General features: G+C 37.8%; 2 protein-coding genes across 3 annotated transcripts; both read right to left on the reverse strand.

The window, feature by feature from the left end:
- Nucleotides 1-3,626: 3,626 nt before the first annotated feature.
- LOC117631615 (WD repeat-containing protein 44-like) lies at nt 3,627-8,089 on the reverse strand. 2 transcript variants are annotated; one of them, XM_034364864.1, is made up of 8 exons: nt 7,698-8,089; nt 6,262-7,314; nt 6,071-6,161; nt 5,805-5,962; nt 5,656-5,707; nt 5,482-5,561; nt 5,244-5,337; nt 3,627-4,454 (listed from the first exon to the last, which is right to left on the reverse strand). In XM_034364864.1, exons 2-8 carry the CDS (start codon nt 7,246-7,248, stop codon nt 3,922-3,924), a joined length of 1,995 nt encoding a protein of 664 aa, XP_034220755.1. In that variant the 5' UTR covers nt 7,249-7,314; nt 7,698-8,089; the 3' UTR covers nt 3,627-3,921. The 2 variants fall into 2 exon arrangements, with proteins under 2 accessions (XP_034220755.1, XP_034220756.1); XM_034364865.1 differs by having other exon boundaries at nt 6,262-7,226; nt 7,698-8,069.
- Nucleotides 8,090-19,502: 11,413 nt separating this feature from the next.
- LOC117633119 (U-box domain-containing protein 27) lies at nt 19,503-20,971 on the reverse strand. The gene has a single exon (XM_034366806.1). It carries the CDS (start codon nt 20,869-20,871, stop codon nt 19,597-19,599), a length of 1,275 nt encoding a protein of 424 aa, XP_034222697.1. The 5' UTR covers nt 20,872-20,971; the 3' UTR covers nt 19,503-19,596.
- Between the last annotated feature and the right edge of the window lie 1,081 nt (nt 20,972-22,052).

Genomic DNA, 22,052 nt, shown 5'->3' on the forward strand with positions numbered 1-22,052 from the left:
ACCTTCTTAGCATTAATTTTCTCATGTGCACAATGAGAGTTCCAGCAGAAGCAGAGCAGAGAGTAGAGAAGAAAATTGAGTTTGCATAATGGAGAAGAAAAAAAGGGTTTGAAAATTGGAGGGACAAAAGACTGTCAATATGAAAAATAAGTGAGGGTATTATGGGAAAGTCAAAAATTCATTTACCAAACACCCAACTCATGACAGTTTTTTATTAAAGCTGCTATTTGAAAAAATTAAGCACTACCAAATGCTACCTTGGTTCCCCTTGCAGTATTTTGGTTTTGCTTAGTTGTCTTACTTTGCTTGTACTTAGGGGTAGGCATCGAGACCAAATCGGAACACCAAGCCGCATTAGAAGGAAAAAACTGTGTTGACTAAAAAGTCAACAAACCGCCACCGAATCGATTCAAACTGATTTTAGTGACAAGACCCGCTCCGGAATTTCCCGGAAACCGAAGCGGACCCCGTCTTTGTTCCGACATCTTCCCGATGTCAGGCCCACTTACTAAGAAACCGAGACTTTCCACCAAAATTTGATAGAGTCTCCCTTGTAATTTAAGCAATCCCAACAAAAATTAATCAACCTGCAACATACATAAAATAAAAATCTCAACTAGCAGCATGCTTTCATAATTCTACAAGTCATACTAGAATAGCCTCCGGCCTCACAAGTAAAATCTACCATGGGCGATACAGAGCATCTACTGAATTTAGATTACAAGAACAGTTGAGCAGAAGAAATTACTCAGTTCCTAACTAGAAAGATTCACAGTTCCAGCCTCGTACACCACTTGCACACTTCCTGGAGCAACTACTGGCTGGGGGGGTGCAAAACAGAAAACATGTGAGTGGACAAAAACTAGATTTGCAGTTAAAAACAATATAGTAACCCCACCATGTAAAAATAATGCTCAAGTCATGCAGGTTCACAATTCAATATTTAATTACTCAAAACATGATTCACTAAAACTCTTCGAAAACACCAGTTATCTCCTTCAAAAAGAACCTCATTCTCTCAATCTTACAACTCTTGTCAAACCACTGAAAAACTCTAATTCTTCACTCACTCAACTATACGTATACATATAAATATACATATATATATATAAATAAATATAACTATAAATAGCTATACGATATACTCATCACACCACCTAGGTACCGGGGAAACAATCCAACTGGGGGATCGTTTGACTAGTCCATAGGATTTCTAGGTGCTATCATGCATCTAGGGATGAGCGGTCCAATCGGGGGACGAAACTCCAAAGCTCCCACACCGGAACATCCAACGCCATGTGTAGCTCCCAAGCTATGTCCTACGCGCACAGACTGGATCATCACACACCGGAACATCTAAAGCCATGGTGATGACCCTAAACACTATACAGAGTCTTTCCATACGCCGGAACATCCAACGCCGCATATGGAAAGTGTCTCACATGCCGGAACATCCAACGCTACGAGTGAGACTGATAACTGGGGAAGGTACTTACATAGTGTAATCATACAACTTCTCTCAAAATCAAGTTCTTCCACAACACCCTTCAACAACCCAAGTATCTCGTCTATAGAGAATATATAAATATACTTCACCACAACCCTTATAAAATGCACTCTCAATACCCAAAATGCCACACTCACAATATATTGCCAAGCGCTATACAAACATCATATTCAACTCATGAATATAATATATTCAATAAACCATTAAAACATTATGCAAAAATCTTTCATCAATAAAACCATGCATATGATTGAAAACAAAGTCCACTCACAAATATTCCCACGCTGCCTGACCACGTGAGGGTCCTGCCTGCTGAGTATGTGCAGTCGAAACACCTATTTCGAGATACGAACCGTTAATTAATATAAAATTACGTCGAAGCGGAAATCACAATTTAAAGGCTTAAATCCCCAAATTCCCAATACGTGCACGTTGAAAAAGGTATCCTAAGGTCCGATTACAGGTTTAGGAATCTTTCACGATTGTACAGTTATCGCTAACTCGCAAACTTTGCATTTTTGAATCGGAACATCCGGGGCTCTAATTCATAATCCGTGAAGTCCCATACGGTCCTAGGAAAATCTAGAACAACATATTTTAATTCGGAAAGGATCTAACGGTCAGACCCTATCGAGCCCGAATAACGCACAATATGCGAAAATTCGTTCGATAGTCAAACGACATCCGAATTGAGATCCGCGAATTCCTATGCGCTCGTGACAACCTAAGGATATCATCGGGTTAAATTGCAGCTTCACCAGCCTCGCCCACGAGCCGCCACACACGCCGGCAGCGCGTGGTTGTGTAGAGTAATTCCGGTGACGGAAAAACTCCACACCCGAGCTCACCCTTCCTACCTTAGCTTCTACTCAAGGTCAGGATCACTTCATTCAACTATGGGAAGGTCCAATTCGGGCGGCAACTGGCCGGAATTTCACTTTGAAATCCGGCCAAAACCTAGGTTTTCTAATTGGTTTTCTACACTCAAAATCGATCCAAACCTACCCCAAAAACAGCTAGAGCAAGTAAAAAGAGGAAGAACCCTCACTTGTTTCACTGGGTTTGGGCGGCGGAGGTGGCGGCGCGGCGACGGGAAAGTTCTGGTTCTAACCAGTAGAGCTCGCGGCCGAAGTTCGTGGTTTCCGACGGGAAAAACGAGTTAGACTTGATCGGGACGTCAAGGCTGATCGATCGGGACCGATCTCGTATCCTGCCGTGGTCGGAGCTGAGAGAACCGAGGAGAGAGAGAGAGTCGGCGTCGGGGAGAGAGAGAGAGAGAGACTGAGGAGAGAGAGAGAGTGTCAAGCGCGCGCGAGGAGAGAGAGAGCTGAGGTGAAAAATCTGATTTTTACCAAACTTTTTTAAATATTTATAGTTTTGCCACTGATAGTGTTTTGCCCGTAACTTTTTCGTTACAACTCCGATTCAAGCCTTCTGCGTGTCTACGAATTCGTCTTAGTACCACCTACCCAGAAATACCATTCATGGTCCCAAAATCCTTCCAGATAAGAAAGTGACCAATTTACCCCTACCCCAAGGATAAATTCGTAATTTATTTTAAATCGATTAAAATAGACATTTAATTTGGAGTCGGGGTGTTACATTTAGTGCCGGTTTCACACTCTTACCAAATCAGATTGGACTAGACCGATTATGTATTTTTTTTTATAAAAAAATTTATTTAAGTCTAATGCTAAATTTCTAATCCCATAACTAATATTTTCCCAAGAGCAACTTCAAAGCACCTATCTTTTCTAGGTCCAATAATCTCTCTTTGTATGAAATTGGGTCATTTGTGAATTTTTAAACCCAAAAAAAAATTGTGGGTTATTAGCTCTTGGTAAAAGAATAAATCAATTTGAGTTGAAAAATGACTTGGACCTAAAACTTGGTCCAAAACCAAGTCCCATTCTTCCCTTGATCTAGACATTTGGTCCAAAACTTTATTAAAGACCCCAACAGCCCTTAATGGGGCTTTTTCAATTTCTGGTCCAAATAGTTATATATGCAACTGAGACAAAAAACTTGATGTATCACAGGTTGAAACTTGTTAAACTTCATTGTGGTAAAATGAAAACTACTCCTCACTTGGAGGACTATAGTCTGCAGGAGAACTATGTATGAACTGGAATTGACCCAATTATCCAATTGTATTTCTTACCTACGTAATCACTAAATCAATTATTATTCACATAACAATGTACAGACTAATAAATCCTTCAAAAGATTTCTTATTCTACTAAAATCTTTATCCTACTAAAAATAGCAGGACGCAGGCTCTCCACTGCTGATTCTTCTTGCCTATTTAATGAGCTAAGGATTCATTGCAAGATGTCCCAGAAATGAAAGGCATCATCTTACAACATAGACTTCAAATGTGATGAGCCAGTGCAGGGTGATCGAAATGAACTTAGTTAGAGCCTGACGGGCAATCCATAGTTATGGAATGTCCTGATTGTTCCATCACATCCAGCAGTTACAATGACAAGCCCCCATGTATCTGGTCTAGCAGGGTGATTGTGGTGGTGGTGGTGGTGGTGCTGATGATCTTGATGTTGCGGAGCCCGTGGAGGGAGTTCCTCCTCAGGCCAAGTTGCAGAGCCCCTGCACGGACCATTTGAGAATAACCAACTTCCAAGGGAAAAACGTTCTGCATCTCTGCTTCCATAAGCAGGCTCTAGATGGCCTTGTCTTTGTGAGCAATATCGCCCATTAGCAGTTTCTAGGCTCCTTTGTTCAGGTCTCATGCCTGACCAAGGTACTGCAACAGACACACCTTCACAGAAGAAATGCTCACAGGATTTAACAGATCTTATTTGTTTGGAGGATGAGACACAAAAGCCATCATAGTCCCATAAATAAACATGCGAGTCCTCTCCAACTGAGATTATATGTTTCCCATTCGATGTGAAAGAAGTTGACATCTGACATCCTGACTTTGGAAGCCCTGTTATATTCAGAAGGATCTAGTTATTGAATGAACGCTTTTATTAATTGCAAACAAATCCATCCAGGGTATAAGCTAAGACAAATATTAACTTATTCAAATGATTTGAGATTCATTGTATGTCTAAAATGCATATCATTATTATTGTCATAATGCCAGAATAAATGCTAACAATGAATGAAAACCTGTGCGTACGGATAGATGCTAACAATGTCCAAGATAATATTACAACTGTAAAGACTGATACAAAGCAACATCATAACACCAAAAATTTATGATTAAGTATTTCAGATACAATGAATGAGTAAGATGCATCTGAGCATTTGTTGCAGAGAATGGGCAATCATCCACACAAAATCAAGATATCATAATACTCAAACTACGCCAAAACGGGCAAACAAGGTGGTTAGTACCTACATGCTTATGAAGTCCACAAAATTAGTAGCAGTGTGAACCATGAATGTTTGAGGGTCAATCTAAGTAATTACTCAAGCAACTACAAACTTATCTAGTTGTAGCATGGATGTGACTTTACTGATTCCAGGAGTTAGAGGACAAAAAAAATGGAGGACGTTATGATTTTGTTTGAAAAGCATAATTAGCATTTGATTTGAACATTTAATCACAGAGGCTATCATCAATACAACACAAACATCTGACTACCGACCCTATCACCTAGTCAACATCATGCCATTTAAATTGAGGGTTATCAATTGCATGTTAATCAATTTGATTGGAGGAATACAACAATCAACAGTAATAGTCTCTGATGGTCATAAGGTTCTTTACCTTTGTATTTCTTTATAAGTTCTACTCCCTCAAATATACGGATTTTCGAGTCTTCTGATGTTATCATAACTCTTTGCAACTTTTCCTGGGAAAACTGGGAGAAAATGAATCTTAATGTTAATGAATGATTTAGAAACATAGCATCTTATGGAAGCTTAGCAGGAAAAAAAAAAAAAAAGAGAGAGAGGGAGAGAGAGGGAGGAAGAAATGAAGTAGAAAAGTTTTCTAAGTGCAATACCTGGATGCCAGTGATTTGGTTGCCAGAGGTTTTAGTTCTGCCATGAATATGCATTTGCACAACCAGCTGAAGATATTCCCCTGTCCATCCACAAAATCAGTTTGGGAACTCCCCAGGTGAGAAAAATGTAACACTTCAAATTCAACAATAAGATAACATCCAACGTTTATGTACCTGATACTTCATAGAAGTGGCAAGTGCCTGTAACAGAACCAACTACAAACCCCTGCTTGTACAGAAGAAATTGATATGGTTAACATCATGAAGGAGATTTTCGTAGCAGTGTAATAAAATCATGGCTAATCAAGTACTAAGAGTCATACTTTCCCATCTGGTTGATAACATATAGCAGTTATAACATCTCGCACATCAGCCCAATCAACAACTCGCTTCTCAAAAAGGCCCCAAACTCGAACTTTTCCATCAATTGATCCACTTAGGAAGTAATTGTCATTGAGAGGGTTGAACTGAATGCATGTCACTGGTACCATTTAAAAAGTTGCTGATTTAAATTTCAGAATATTACATCACATTAAAATTTGAGGGAGTACTAATATATATGTATTTATGTTCTGATTTGAATCTTTACCGTAATCATTGTGATGGAAAACATTTAGGCACTGACTGCAACCAACTTCCCACAGACGAACAGTTTTATCCATTGAAGAAGAAAGAAGACACTGCAATGGAGCATATATATTGTCAATCACAAACTGAACTAAAGAGTTGTAAATATGATTAAATACGAGTCAACTAAATCAGTAATGTTTCAGCACTCACATTTGAATTTGACCAAGCAAGATCTAACACATCACTCGAATGGCCATGGAACTCTTGCAGTGGTGACTCTTCAATTCGAAAACCCTTATCAGGAAAGATCACTCGATAACCAGACTTGATCTTTTTAAGTTTGCTATCAAAGTTGCCTTCAGCTGGTAAGTAATTACAAGAGGCATCTGTTAATGTAACACACCAAATGCGTACGACCCCATCTTCACCACCAGTTGCAAGATATTGGCCATCAGGACTAAACTTCATAGCCCCTATAAACCCCTTGTGCGCACGAATTTCTTGCCCATTGCATAATGCAGCGAACTCCATACACCTCTTACTGTTCTGCTGGACCTTCATCCTATTTTGTTTGAGTATTTCGGTATCTGGTTTTGATCCCTCAAATACAACTTTCCCTCCTCTTCTCTTCGTCTTGTTTATAAACTGTTTCCACCAACTCTCCTTCTTCTTTCTACCCTCATGTGAATTCCCACATTCTTCTACTGGAGCCTCAACTTCTCTCTGGGAAGAATCTGTAGCAGAAGGTGAAATAATACGAACAGCCTCCTGGATGGAGACTAAATTCAACTTATCTTGTAGGTTTCTATCTAATTCATTCAGCATAAGATTTGCTTGATTGTCCCCTTCCCTTCTACAACAACGCAAATTTTCTTCAATATAACTAGAAGAAGAGATGCAAGAGCTTGAGGCAGCTCTACTGCATTCCAAAAGTCTTTGCAATCCCATCATCTTTGATAAGGCACCAGATTCCATTTCCATCTCCACAGAACCACACTTTGCAGAATCAAATTCAGCTAAACCCATCTTTCGTAGAAAACTCTCCCGTCTTTCCTTAACACTTGGTGGCTCATTCATCCAAATTTCATACTCCAACTTACTACACCCCGGTTCCTCTTTTGCTACAATTGACTCTTGAGATGATAAGTCCACCGAGTCGAAGAACACATCATTTTCTCCATCATCAGAGCTCAGCATGTCTCTCACTTAAGACCAATATTCCACATATACAAAAAACACACTATATTCTAACACTCCCTCCAGCTGCAGGCAAATCAAACAAACAACTTAGAACCCCTTTAAAACCCACCAAAGCCCTCAATTCACGGACCGAGTTTTTCTCCTTAACTATGCAAACACAATGAGGCATCCACAGCAAGTAATTCAACTGAATATTAAATAAAAAAGCATGGATAAGTACGAGGAACCAACTGCCAACTCCAAAATAGGAACCACCATAGCCAACCGATTTTTGGCATGTTCTAAAACACCAATAATATATAAATACATATATACAATTAACCAAATACTAAAAGCAATAGAATATTTAAAAAAAATGAAAATGTCATACAAAAAATCCGGAAATGGCACAAATATTCAAATGCAGAAAAGAGACCAAAGCTGAATTCAAGGTTCGAAGACTATACCTCGGTTTGAATGCAAAGCAAGAGTGATATTGTTGAATATAGCCGACCCTCCTGTGATTGTGGTGGGGGGCAATGCAATATATTTGAAAAGGCCAGCTTTCACACCTTTGGGCGCAACAAAACAAACCCAAAAGCTCCTCTCTCTCAAGTGCTTTGTATTGAACCCAATAACCAAATGCTATGAGGGTTTGGTTTACCAGAGAAAATGGCGGAGGACGGAAAGGCTGCAAACACTTGTCAGTTTTGGAGGCCAAGTCCAAAGGCTGGCCTCGAGATCTCAACTCTCAAGTCAAGTGAAGGGTTTCAAGGCGCAGGAGGAGCAAAGCAATAAACACGAGCGGCGTGGCCCGTGAAACAAGAACCTCTGCTTGTGCTTGTGCTGCAGCCACTCTACTTTTTGGTTAGTTCTTTTTAGGCTAGAAACTACCCAACAATCTCTGCAAAAGTACCGACAATGTAAACTGTAAACTCTCATGGAGATTAAGAGAGGGAGGCAAGGCAATTAAGAATTTTTTTATTTTTTGTTTGTAAATTTTTGTAGTTTAGGAAGCGCAGGCCAATCTGAAAACTTAACTGTAAATTATAGATTAATGGAGAATTAATGCAGAGCATTCAGTATGAAGGATACCCACATGCTGAAATTAGTCAATCTAAACTGCCCAATTAACGGTAAATTCAAAACCCAGTTGAGAAAGAAGAAAAAAGATGTCAAACTTGTGTGCATGTAATACAATTAGTGACCCTATAAAGTTATAAGTGTAAGAACTCAAACAATATAAAATATAACAGTACAATTGGGATTGGGTTCTCTAATGTTTGTAAATTCTGCTTTATATTTTGAGACTTTACAAACAGCATTAAAAAAACCTTAGTAAAATAATAAGACAAAAAGAAGAATACAAAACAAAGCATACATGTTGTGTGATGAGTAGGAGAAATACTTTTCCCTAGAGGCTAGAATTGTTTGATTGTCGAGTTCTTTTTGTCTCTCTTCTTCTTTTATAAGTGACACGAGAAGAAAGATAGAAAAAATAGAGCAATATAACATCATTTTATTACATTTTTTTCTTATCTTACATTCTTTAATAAGTGACACGAAACATAAGATAGAAATAATGTAGCAATGAAATCGAGATAGGGAAGTTTTCCACATGCAACCACAACTAGTGCTAGTAGCCACACTCAATAAGACAAGACGACTGCTGGTGGCTAAAAGTAAAAAGATGGCTCAATAGCTCCTCAGATCAGCTAGTGCCCTCCATAAGAAGTCCCTAGAGAAAGAAAGCGATTACTCACAACAACAACAACACTGAGAGCCTATTACTGACAGGTGTCTACTACCTACCCTCACCTTAGGTCCACATTACAACAACAACAACAAACAAACAAACAACTCTATCTGTTTCTCTGGGACCAATTTCTCTCTATTTATAGTTGCCATATTTATGTAGACCTACCGAAGGAATGTTGCACGAAAGTGGAACTAATGGTGTTGGCGTGAGTGAATTAGGTTTAATTAGGAGATTTGTTTGTATAGGTTCTTGTGTAATTAGGATTAATTTAATTGACCTTTACTATTTTCTTTTTCAAAAAGAAACTGAGTTAACAAGCCATATTGGTGCGTCAAATTCCCATAAGAATACACCCTCAGTTGACCTTTATTGGTTTTTTTTTTTTTATACAAACAAAATAGAGATTGTATTTATTAATTACGTGGCACGTCGCAAGGACAATACAAATACAATAGTCACAAGAGTCAAAACAACTACTCACAAAGAATTACAAATTAATACAGAGAAATTTAACAACAACATCAAACTCATACAGAGTTAACATTTATTGTTGAGTAAACATATATTTACCTTCTTAAAGAAATTAATGCATAAATATTTCCCAAATACCAATATTTTGACAAAACTATGACAAATGTTTCTTTGTAGGCTTTTTTTCTTCTTCTTGTTTTGGTTTTTCTAAGTTTGTTTGTAAATGGCTTTTGACCTCTTTCTCTTTGGTTAACACATATTATTTATCAAGAAAAAAACAACTATGACAGGTGGACAAATTTACACTATACACGTCCACAATGTCCATTTGTCTTACTCTAACAGTACATTAAATATTAACTGTACCATCTTAAGCTTAGTGCCAGGAAACTTGGAGAGCAATTTGAATTCCTAATTCCTATGCTCTTTTATGTATATTCTACTATTCTAGTTGCTACTCTTAAGTTCTAGGAATCAAAGAAGCAAATACACTTATTGAAAACGAAGAAAATACAACTTGCAAGAGGAGTTGATCTTGATATACCAACACATTTTTTTGCTCTTTTTGTTTGAATGAGACCGTTAAAAATGTTAGAGAAAACATATTATGTAACACATGGTATGCCACTTCATAATAAGAATGGCACCGATTGTATGGGTGGGTTCCGTCTCGATTACATGTATGTAGTAAATAAATGTAATATCTCCAACTTCACTCAATAATTGCAAGTGCATCTATAGTAGACTTTGCAATTTCTTGTACCAACTGCGATCAATTTACATATATGGTGTTTGATATCTTTATTAATGTATAGGTTAATTTTTCTCAACACTTGTATATTTTCTTCTTCTTTCGCTTTGTTCTTCTCAGCATATATAAGATAAACTGAGAGATTAATACAATTTAATTCTTCTCAACATTGTTGTTTTAATGTACTTATATGATGCCAAGAATTCTCAGAAAATCAGCCTGCAGACAATATCCCATGACAATACAATTTACAAACAAACATGAAAATTAATTATCGATATCGTAAACTTGTAGATGCATATATATATATATATATATGTATATATATATATATACATGTGTGTGTGGCTTTGAGGGTAAGGAATTTCAGCCTCACTGAGGAAATTCAAATGAAGAATTAATGTTGAAATTAAACTGACCTGATCAAGCCATCGATATCACTTCTGTACCTGATCCTTCTTCAGTCGACAAACTATGGCTGAAATATATATATATATATCTCTGTAAACTGAGCTATATATCACAAGAGATATGAATATATAGAACCAACAAAATCAACACCATTATTATGCTTCATAAATATATATTTATATACGCATGAGAGAGAGAGAGAGAGAGAGAGAGAGAGAGAGAGAGAGAGAGAGAGAGAGAGAGAGAAGACTAGCTAGTATTGAAGCAAAGCCGTGTGCATGGTTGGTGTTTGGCAATCAAGTTGTTGCTTTAATTAATTGAATATGATTTTTGTTTTTTTTGAAAAGAATTGAATATGTTTATAATATAAACTTTTTGAGGCACCTATGATTTGGTCCCTAGTTGCTAGCGCGGCATATCTCCGCTCTATCTTCCCTCGATTTCCTCTCATTTAAAGCCAAAAGGTGCACTCCCATTTTAATACCCACATTTGCATGCTTTACTCTTTTTTATTTAAAAAATTTAAATGTAACGGGGATAGCACTGTTTGTTATTTTTGATTAATAACACAATAACATGTGAAAAAGTTACTTTATATGTCATTGTATTATTGATCGGGAATAACAAAAAATGATATCCCTATTATATGATAATTTCTCTCTACAGTAACAATGTTCATCACTTAACTGAAATTATTAGGCATTTTCAATTCAATCCTTAATTTTCGGCCATTTCTAATAGATTATGGCATGCTCCCCTAAAAATTTATCTTGATTTTTCATTGAATGGATTTCTTCCTTCCACATGCATGAAAATTCATTATCGTACTTATCTTATTGCTTGTTTGTACAGTATTTCAATATGAATATTAATAGTTACTCAATAGACCAAAATCATTACATAATTAAACTTTGTGTTTTTGGCCTCCCAAATATATTGAATCATGGTTTCGCCCCTGATTTCAATCAATATGACCCCATGCGTAGTCACAAAAAGAGTCACTACATGCGCCACTCTATTCCCATCACGGGTAGATACTCATCGTATTGTGCAATTGTTCTTATTAAGAGATGTAATAGCTTACTAAATTCATACACACTACGCAGAAATTATAGCTCAATTTTAGGACCTTTTCTAAAAAAAGGCATTTGTTCCAAACCACTACACTACAAGTGTGTCGTTTGCTTCATATTGATACTTGATTTAGAGAATGACATGATACTATCTCAGATGTATTGCTCGAGACTTATAATTTTATTAAATAATCAATAATGTATCGTTTCGTTTATTATAAAAAAAAAAAAATGGAAAAGCCCAAAAACACCTGGTCGTGGAGAGGGACACGAAGGCAAAGCTATATGCTAATGTTTATTCTTATGTAAAAATTAAGCATGCACCTTGCTTTACAAATCTTGGACTTTGTATGATTTTTATGCAGAAAAACACAGATGTAGACCTCAACCACATGCACATGCGCCCTTATTTTTCATAAGGACTCATCCTCTTCAGCGATTATAGCCCATGCATTATTTTTCAAATTCCTTTTCATATCTTTAAAATTGCATTGCTCCACTGGCATTCAGGCTCTTGGTGGTGGAGATTTTCCTGCTCCATTTATAACTTATCTATGATTCAATTCTAATTAGTTTATCATTAGAGAGATATGATCCTTGAGATCATAAAGATCGACCCCCTTAATTTAATTAACACTAAATCGTGAAATCCCCCCTCAATTTGTACCCATACTTTATTTACCCAATGAACTTTTTTTCTTTTTCTTTTTTTCCAGGAAAGATTGGAACATGAACTATTAAAAATAGCCTTTAATTAATTATCGTTAAGAGATTACAGTGACTATGATTGAGAGCATGTGATCATATATTTTGCTTACCTAATGGATGATTATCCTTCTTTTTTTCTTTTTTCTTTTTTGATGAAGTTTTGGCATACTATGTCTTAATTCCAAAATCATAATAAGGGCTATGCGACTTGATCGCAATTCTATTGCCTTCCCTGTGTGTGAGATATATTTTTTTATTTTTAATACAAGCGATGTTGGGGAAGTGGGGTTGTTGCAACGGACACGGGTATGGGGATACGGGAACGCGACACGGCAACACGAAAAATCTCAAAAAATTAGGACACGGGTACATCTAGGACACGGCAATTAAAATAATAATTTATTCTCAATACTTCAATGTCACATAATTCCATAAAACAAAACAAATAACTCATGTTCATCATCCATACATAATAATTAATACACCACAAAATAAAACATAAATTATCTAACTCTCAATCTTCTTTAATCATCTATGTCTTCATTGTTGTTGTTATTAGAAAACAATACGCCCCCTAATTCCGGTTCATCAAGTGAAAGGTTTGCAATTTCAAACATACCTGCATTTTCCAAGTTCATAGTATCAAATCCATCCCCACCAACATCCCACATCCTACTTTCACCTTCTTAGCCACGATTTCTTTTTATTATTTGTTGTGTTTCTCTTTATAAAAAAAATATATATAGAAGAAAGAATTGTCACCTCACCACCAAGTCCAACTCTTCTACTGCTGTGGAGGGAGATAAGAAAAGAAAATAAATAGCATAAATAATTATGAGCCAAAAAAAAAAACATAAATAAATGCATTTGAGAAAAAAATTGCAAAGAGACTTACCTTGTGCAAAACCAGGAGAAGGGGAGGAGAAGAGCTATGACGGAGGAAATGAAGTTTGGCAGCAGGTCTTTTTCCACTTTTAGCCCTTTTAAAACAATATTTCAAATTAATCCACCAAAGTTTCAAAAATCACATTTAGACCCCAGCTTTTATTTTCAAAATTTCAAATTGGTCCCTGCTATGCAGGGCCGGGCCGGATTTTTTTACAAAATTCAAAGTCCAAGCCCGATTCATGGGCTGGCCTTGAGAATGCCTATCGGGCCGGGCCAGACTAAGCCCAACAAGCAGGGCTTAAACGGACCTACTTCATTAAAAAAAAAAAAAAATCAAAAACTTAATCATAAGAGCATTTTAGTCCAAATTTGAGATTAAACTCACTTAATTCCAATATTTTCACATCAAACAAATTCATAAAACACCCAATAAAGTCACACAACTTAATAAGATTTTCCACAAAAATAATAAAACCAATGATTATTTTTTAGGTTATTACATAAATAGACCGTAATACGTTTTAAAAAATAATAAGTATAAAAAAAAAATATATTTTTTTTAAAGGATGGTATAAATAAATATGCAAATATTTGGTGATGTGTTCGAGAAAAGCATGATTATATTTGGTAGTACGATTATGTTTCGTGATATGATTATATTTGGTGATGTAATATGTTGTTCATCTTATATATATAATTAATAATTGACACAAATTAATGTGCTAATCCTCCAATTATAAACTAGGAATGAGTAAAAAAAAGTAAATGAAATGAAACAAATTATATTTGTGATTTAAGTCATAAGATCTTAAACCTAAACTCTTATTTATACATAATTATATATGTATGTGGGCCTAACGGGCTAGGCTTTTATGGGCGGGCCGGGTCGGGCTTTTTTGAGCTTAATCAGGCATGGCCTATGGGTTGGGCCTGGCTTCAGACACCCAAGCCTAAGCCTAGCCCAGCCCAAGGCAGGTCGGGCCATTTCAAAGGCCATAACGAGCCGAGCTGGGCTTTTTTTTCGATGGGCCTGGTTGGCCCCCATCGACACATGAGCCCACGGGCCAAATGATGAAGCCTGCTGCCGTGTCTTGACCGTGTTGGAGCCGTGTCTGAAATGTGTCGGAGCAGTGTCTTGACCGTGTCCCAACCGTTGACAGTGTCCAATGTGTGTCAGAGACATGTCAGAGTCGTGTCGGCGTGTCCGACACTCCAGCAGTTTGGAGTGTCCATGCAACATAGACCTTGGGAGCTAGGGATGGAAACAGACTAGTCCAAGACCGGGATGGCAACAGGTTGGTCCAAGAATGGGGATGGAAATAGGCCAATTCAAGGCTGAGTATGGCCATACTATCTCCGCCCTTACTTCCAATCCATGATCCTGTCTCCACCTCTATCCTCGGTAAGAATTTTCAGGGAATTCTTGTACCCGTACCCGTTGAAGGGCTATCTCTCAAACCTACCTTGAATTCACGATTTTTTTTATATTATAAAAATGCTTATCCTACATTATAACACTAATTTCACTTTAAACTATCAATCAACTCAATTGCATTTAATTGAACTATAAAATTCAACTCAACTACTCATAATCATCTCAATTCAATTTGACAAAAGTAAATAAACATTATATTATATTATATATTTATTGATTATATTATAACAATACATAGTTATATTATATTTTATATTACTTTAAAAATAAATACATCACTTATTAGGCAAGGTTCGAGAACAAGAATAAGAATACCATTCCTATTTGCCCTACTGGGGATTTTCAAAATTCGGGGATCCTCGTACTATAACTCCTAGTTTTCTAGTGAAATCTCTCCTCGTTAGGCTGGGGAAACAGAGATTTGTGCCATCCCTATCAAGAGCATGGGTAACTATACTTAATCTTTCGAGCTACAAGTCCCTTGCTTATTCAATTTAAATCAATGACATGCTTAGTTTGGAGCCTATTAGCTAATTAAACTATTCAAAGGAATAGGAACTTTGAGATTAAATATTAAATTTCATAGTCTTTTTATTTTAAATATTAAATTTCCTAGTGTAACCCTAATTAATTAATTAACACTCATCACGGTAATATAATAGGAAACTACTTCCCTTAATCTAACCAATAGAATTTTCCGAAATAATATTTACTAAACCATTTTAATAGCAAATAATTCCAGTAACATATAGACCATATCATGTGGGCCACATAGAATATTATAAAAATATTCTTACATTCTCTCACTTGACCCATATGATAAATTTGCTTTATAGTTCAATAAATGAACATTAGACACGCAATACATTCGGAATGACTCCCGTGCTTTCATGTGCTCAACATAAAGATTTGTAGCTATGTAGCTTCTCACGATTTCCGACCGGTCACCGTGAGTGATTTCCAGCTCAAGGGTGTTCTCCATGTTTTAGTTGGCTCAGTTCAATCTGCTTTTATCCCATGCATTTTATAGAGCTTGTGGAATTTATATGCCATAAAGAGAACGATTGAGTGTGAAGGGGAGAAGATGAATAGTTCAAAATGCTCGTTTGGTAATTTTGTTTTGTTCTCATGAAAGTTAACATTTTTGTTCAGTTAAGTGAGAGGAGGAGTCGAGGACACTCTTATAAAGGCTATGTAAACCCATTAAATTTCCAATTGGGGACAATGGAACAATGCACATTTCAACTCAAAGCCCAACAATTTCCACATATTCAGTCATCTATGCCTTATAATGTGAATGTGCCAACTTGCCCAGTGAAAAAGAGCCTTAATTTACAGATTAGTGGTCTTAAGTTCGAATTCTCATGGCATCATGATAGTGTGTGTGTGAGAAATTCCGGCTATCAATTGTTTAAAAAAAAATGTTAATGCGTGTGTCTGGTATGAATTTTGGATCAATAATAACTTGACACGTCGAAGTTCACCCAAACCAATTGAAGCTCCGGTTCATCTTTTTGCCTAAGGATAGTCTGTTTAAATCAAGGAGATTTAACTAACCCATCGGCCCATTCTGAAGATAGTAGTGGTTTTTTATACCCAGGCCCTACGCTATCAAACCTTACCAAAACTAGTGGACTCTACACTCGTCTGACCCATCACTGCAACTAGAGAAAGACTAATGGCACCAAAAAAAAAGAAGTAATAATTTATTTACTCGACCCTTTCTCTTTTTTTCTTTTTCTTTTTCTTTTTTAACAAAGAGAATGAATTTCATTCCAACAAATCCAAAGTACAAATAGTGCCATGAGAACAACAACAAAAAAGTACAAATAGTATGAGTCAGGATGCTGAAAAGTGGCCCAATAAAACCTTACCGTAAAACATTAAGAAAAATTTGATCAAGAAAAAAGAGTAGTAAACATCCATAAAACGAAAGTCAATAAAAACAACAACTAATAATCCCCCACCAAATCAGAATCCAAAAACAACAGCAACCAAGAAGGGGCCTCACCATTACGAAAAAATTGGCCATCTAGCATCAGCCATTCCCTTGTCTAGGCCGAAAACCCACTTCACCAACATACAACTGTGTCAGCAGATATCGGTTAACTTATCCTTCTCGTAGTTTAAATTAGATTAAAGTATAATAAAAAAATATACAACCCTGACATCAAATATGGTTGGGGATGCCTCATGTAATAAATATAGATTAAATATTAATTGATTTTTTTAATCACAAATGATCTTTGAGATTTGTGAAATTATCATACATCAATTTAGTCCCGCCATTTAGTCAAGATTTCTATTAACTTAATGATATGACATGTATGTGGTGCTTATATATCCAATGAAATAATGCCACGTAAAAAAAATAGTTACAAAATCTTTTTTTCTTTTTATTTTTTATAGTTGCAAGTCCTGCTGCAACTTCCCATCCCCTCTCTCTCTCTCTCTCTCTCTCTCTCTCTCTCTCTCCACCAAATAAAAACCCCACATCCCAAATGAGATTTAAATACAAAAATTAAAACCCATCGAAAAACTTAATATTTTCTTTAAAATTTTGACGCTGCTAGAAGTAGTCCACAGAGCAAAAAAGAGAGAGAGAGAGAGAGAGAGAGAGAGGATGGGGTTGGGCGTAGGTTGCGGGTGGAGATGGGGGCGATCGGGTTGCGGACAAGAAAAAAACAGAGTGACAGGGAGAGCACAGGGAGGAGACAGGGAGAGTAGAGGGAGAGAGAGAGAGAGAGAGAGAGAGAAGGGTGGGGGGAGACGAAGCAGAGCTGCAACTTTAAAAAACCAATTTTAAGTGTGAAACTATTTTAAAAAAATAATTTTTTGTATTTAAATCCATGTGGCATTATCTTATTGGATATGCTAATACTATATACATGCCACATCATCAATTTAATAGAAATTTTGACGGAACTTAATATCATGGATCAAATTAATGTGTGAAAAAAAACATAAAAAACTGGTAATTTCACAAACCTCAAAAATAATTTGTGATAAAAATTCATATTAATTAATAATGCAAGAAAAGACGGAGAAGAACAAAAACATAAGAAAAGTAGAGGGCCTCCTCCTCCCAAGTGCTTGGGGAAACCATCCAACCCAACTTTTGATTTTGCATGTTTTGACCAAATCCCAATCCACTTGCAAACCACAAGTCCAATACAAAACAAACACCTTTAATGTGTTTATTTAGTTGTAATGCATGGTTTGAGAGTGAACACCCGTCTTTTCAACACCCCACTTTTCTTTTGTTTGGGGGTAGTGCATTCTCAAGGGCCTATCTTTCTAGTTCCCCATTAGAAATATAAATATATTTATATATATATATATAAATGTCATAGGGATTGGGGAGTGGTCAAAGTTTGTATATCTTTCTCTCCTTTAGCACATTTCTTTATGGATTTGGATTCCAATCTCTTTCAACCAATTTTTAATTGAAAGGGAAAGCTTGTTAGGTTACAGTCAGCGACCATTTCAGCAATTGCGGCACTTTGTCTCTCATCTCTGTCTTACTCTCTAAACTCTGAAAATTTATTTATTAATTTACTTGCTTTATTTATCTCTAATTAATTGCAGCCAAGTCGGTGGGTTGCCTTCAATTGTTTATGGTCTCTGAGCATCCGACTGCCCAATCCCCGGCATCTCGCTTACTTTTTCATGCTTTCGGAATACACCATCTGCAACCCTGCACCACTAGTATTTTATTCAATGCATCAGAAACCTAGATCATAGGTTTCACCCCACACCCACCATACCATTTTATTTTTCTTATAGAAAGAGATATTGAGGGTGAGGGATTTGATTCGAACGCTGTAACCCGTTAATTTAGTACGGCTTTTAATATTAAAAAGAGAAGTACGAATTTTAATATTGAATAGAGAAGTATTACAAAAACCAGTACTAATTGGCAGCAAAATTCAGATGCAATGTAACTATTTTCATTAATATTAGTTGAGGGCACCAATTGGTTGGTTAGTTCTCTCTAATGTGTTAGAATGGGTCTTTCTTTAAGTTCAAGTCATTATAATTTTAAAAAAAGAAGATAAAATGCCTGTGAAACAAATACCAGCATTTCTCTTGTTTCTTGTTAAGCACTTCAAGGGTGTTGATTGAACATCTTTAATTGAATGACGGTCAAACAAAACAAAAACCATTTTTCTCTTACACGAAACAAAGACAAATGATCTGTCATTTTAACATATTTTTGGTGCTAGACGTAATTCAATACAATGATGTAAACATTCGGTGGCTGGGCATTTGCAGCTCTTGTTTTTCTATGAATTTTTTTACAAATTACCAAACAATCACAACCAAAAATCAGGATTATAGAAAATGCAGCCTCGCCATCCAAAGTGGAATCACTGTTACCATCTAATAAAAATTAGAATGATTGCTGCTGCTGTATAATTAATTACTTAATAGCAAGTTGCTTAGCCAGATAATGCCTGGGTTATAATAATAAATAAACCCTCAACCTAAACGCACATCACCATCCCAAAACAATCCCAACAATTACCCACTGAACATGGATCACCATTATCTCCACTCTGCCGAATGGAACCCGTTTCAACTATTAGTCATTTATCAAATATCATTATCCCCACGTCGAAGAATTGAACTTAAGACATCGAGTAACCCCTTAAACTACAAGTCTCTTATCAATAAAAACACCACTTTTTTATGGTTGAGGCTACTGTTCCTACTGAACTGCAAATTTCGAACGAAACCATAAATAAATTTAAAATAAAAACAAAAATACCCAACTAAAAATTAAATGAATTTCTCCTTTTGTATTCACTAACAAAATTTGTGTCATTTACAATCGTTTGTTTCTTCTGTTTTTTTTTTTTTGTCCTTCTCAAAAGGGCATGATATGAGTGGTCTTAGTATCATAACAAGAAATAACCGATTTGGAATTGACCCGAAAAATCTTGAGCAAATCGGCCGACATTTGACGAACAGCCGGCGAGCAGTTGCTCTGCATCAACAGCAAGATCTTGGTCAACCCGTTCGCCTTGGCCACCGCCTCCTGCGCGGCCCGCTCCTTGAACAAATAGCACACGCTCCACAGTATCGTCACCGCGTGCTCCGTCGCCGCATCCGATACTTTCAGTAGCCTCTGCACGATTCCCGCCACGCACTTCCCGTCCTCACATATCTTCGCCCTCCCTTCCTTCACTGACGACGCCATTTCGAGCACCTTGAGAACCTTCTCGATCGTCGACGTCGCCGAGTTCGGGTCCCCCAGCAGCTTCGACAGCCACTTCACGGCTCCCAAATGGACCAGCCTCACCTTCACCTTCCTCGGCGTCGACACCGCGATTAGGCACGAAAGACCCGCCTCGATCAGGGTCGGGTCCTTTTCCGGACCCGTCAATTTCAGCAATTCGGATAGCAAGCCGTCTTTCTCGGAGATTAGGAACTTGGCCTCCGCGTTGACCGCGATTGACTCCAAAATCCTAGCCGATGCGATTCGAGCGTCCGCACTTCCTTGTTGGAGGACGACGAGCAGCGACGCCAGGCAGTCGCGGCCGGTCTTCTTTAACATCCATCTCATCAGCTCCTCGCGCCCTTGGATTTCGTCGTCCAGCAACAACTGTATGATCCTCACTGCTTGCTCCAGGACGCCAATTTGAGCGCCATCCACGGCATTGTCACCGCCGCCGATAAAGTCGACGAGCAGCGACATGAACCCGTCGCTGCTCGCGAGAAATTTCCGGTTCTCGTCGGACTCTGCCGCGAAGCGAGCGATCTTCGACAGCGAGTCAAGCGAGGAGGCGGAGGAGGGCTCGGAGTCCATGCACTGGATTAGGTCGCTGACCTGGTCCCTGGCCGGTAACTCGGAAGGTGAAGAAGGCGAGTCGCTGTCGACTGAGTCGACCCGGTGGGGGCGGAGCGAGTCGGACCAGATCTGGATGAGGCGGTGCAAGGTGCGATTGGGGACAAAGTCTTTTGTGTGGAGGACTTGCATGGTGGCGGGGCACGTGTTGTTGCCGTCGTCGAGCCAGCGCTGGATGCTGGTGCGATCGTAGGTGACGCCGGTGCAGAGGCTCACAGGGGATTTCATGACGTCGAGCGAAATTGGGCACCGGAAGAAACTAGGCACCGCGATGTACAGGTCGTCCCTCACCATCTTCTCTGTGTCTGTGAATTCGGGGGGAGGGAGAGATTGGAAAAAGGAAAGAGAGAGAGAGAGAGAGAGAGAGAGAGAGAGAGAGATTAATGGGAGAAAGAATGGAGAAGACAAAGAGGAGCTGTGCGTTTAAAGAAGACAAAACGGAGAAAAGAGAGTAAAAAGAGTCAAAGGTACGCTGACGTCACCATTTTAATTTTAATTTTTTTCTGATTTTATTTTTATTTAATTATAAAAAAAATATTCTCTCTCCTCCTCTTTGGTCTCTGGTCAAATGAGGGGCTATTATTTTATTCAGAGTTCAGTTCGCGGGGGTGTTTGTCTGTATTGCGCTGTGTTTGAGTAATGGAATCTGAACCCTTAGATGATGGGGGTTAGGATCGTGGGAGTGAATGAAGGGCTGGGATTAAATGGTGTACACGTGGGATGGAGTGGATTTTAACTTTTGAACGAAAAAAGCGTATAATGGGGAGGAGAACGTGGGGTGGGGATGTGGGGACCAATGAGCAATGAGCATTGAGGAGGTGGTGTGGTGTGGTGTGGTGGTGGCCCAGCGAGGGGTTCCCTTGGTCGGTTTTAATGGATATTACATCATTTGTACGTTGAGAAATGAGTTTGGATTTGCGGGAGGGAGGGAGGTGGGGAATTTATATTTATTTATTTATTTATGATGGGCTTTTATTTGTTGAGATTTACGGCGTAGGGTAGCAGCATTAGTTAACAAGGAAACACGGAGCAAGTAGGGTGACCCGTTATTCCTTCTTTTGCTTGCTTTATGATCCTTCCACTCCAATATTCGTCTTCTACTTCTCCTTTTAATCATTTTTATTTCTCCAAAAGAAATACCAAATAAAATTCTGTCCAAAGAAACAACTGCCAATCCACGGTATACAGCTTACAAGGATTCGTCACCATGTTTCTTCTCGAAGGTTATGTTGTAAATAGAGTTTTGGAATTTGCCCAACAAGGAATGTGTGAGAGGACGAAGAGGATGAAATCCAACGAAGCTGAGAGTTGCACAAGGGGAGAGAAGGGGCTGGGGTCACCAATCGGGTTGATTTTTTGTAAGATTTTTATTTTATTTTATAATTATTTTATCATTTAATACAAATATTTTTTTGAATTGGTTAGTGGGTTGGCCCCACAATGCACACATCATCAATTAATGTATGACCAAATAG

Source organism: Prunus dulcis, chromosome 6 (genome assembly GCF_902201215.1).
Source record: "Prunus dulcis chromosome 6, ALMONDv2, whole genome shotgun sequence".
Taxonomy (NCBI): Eukaryota; Viridiplantae; Streptophyta; class Magnoliopsida; order Rosales; family Rosaceae; genus Prunus; species Prunus dulcis.

Excerpts from the sequence above, each read along its gene's own strand:
- LOC117631615 (XM_034364864.1), bottom strand. The coding sequence starts at position 7,248 with ATGCTGAGCTCTGATGATGGAGAAAATGATGTGTTCTTCGACTCGGTG. Across the intron at positions 5,963-6,070 it reads TTTCCATCACAATGATTACG|TGACATGCATTCAGTTCAAC; the intron begins GTAAAGATTCAA and ends AAATGGTACCAG. Across the intron at positions 5,562-5,655 it reads CCACTTCTATGAAGTATCAG|GGGAATATCTTCAGCTGGTT; the intron begins GTACATAAACGT and ends GTGGATGGACAG.
- LOC117633119 (XM_034366806.1), bottom strand. The coding sequence starts at position 20,871 with ATGGTGAGGGACGACCTGTACATCGCGGTGCCTAGTTTCTTCCGGTGC.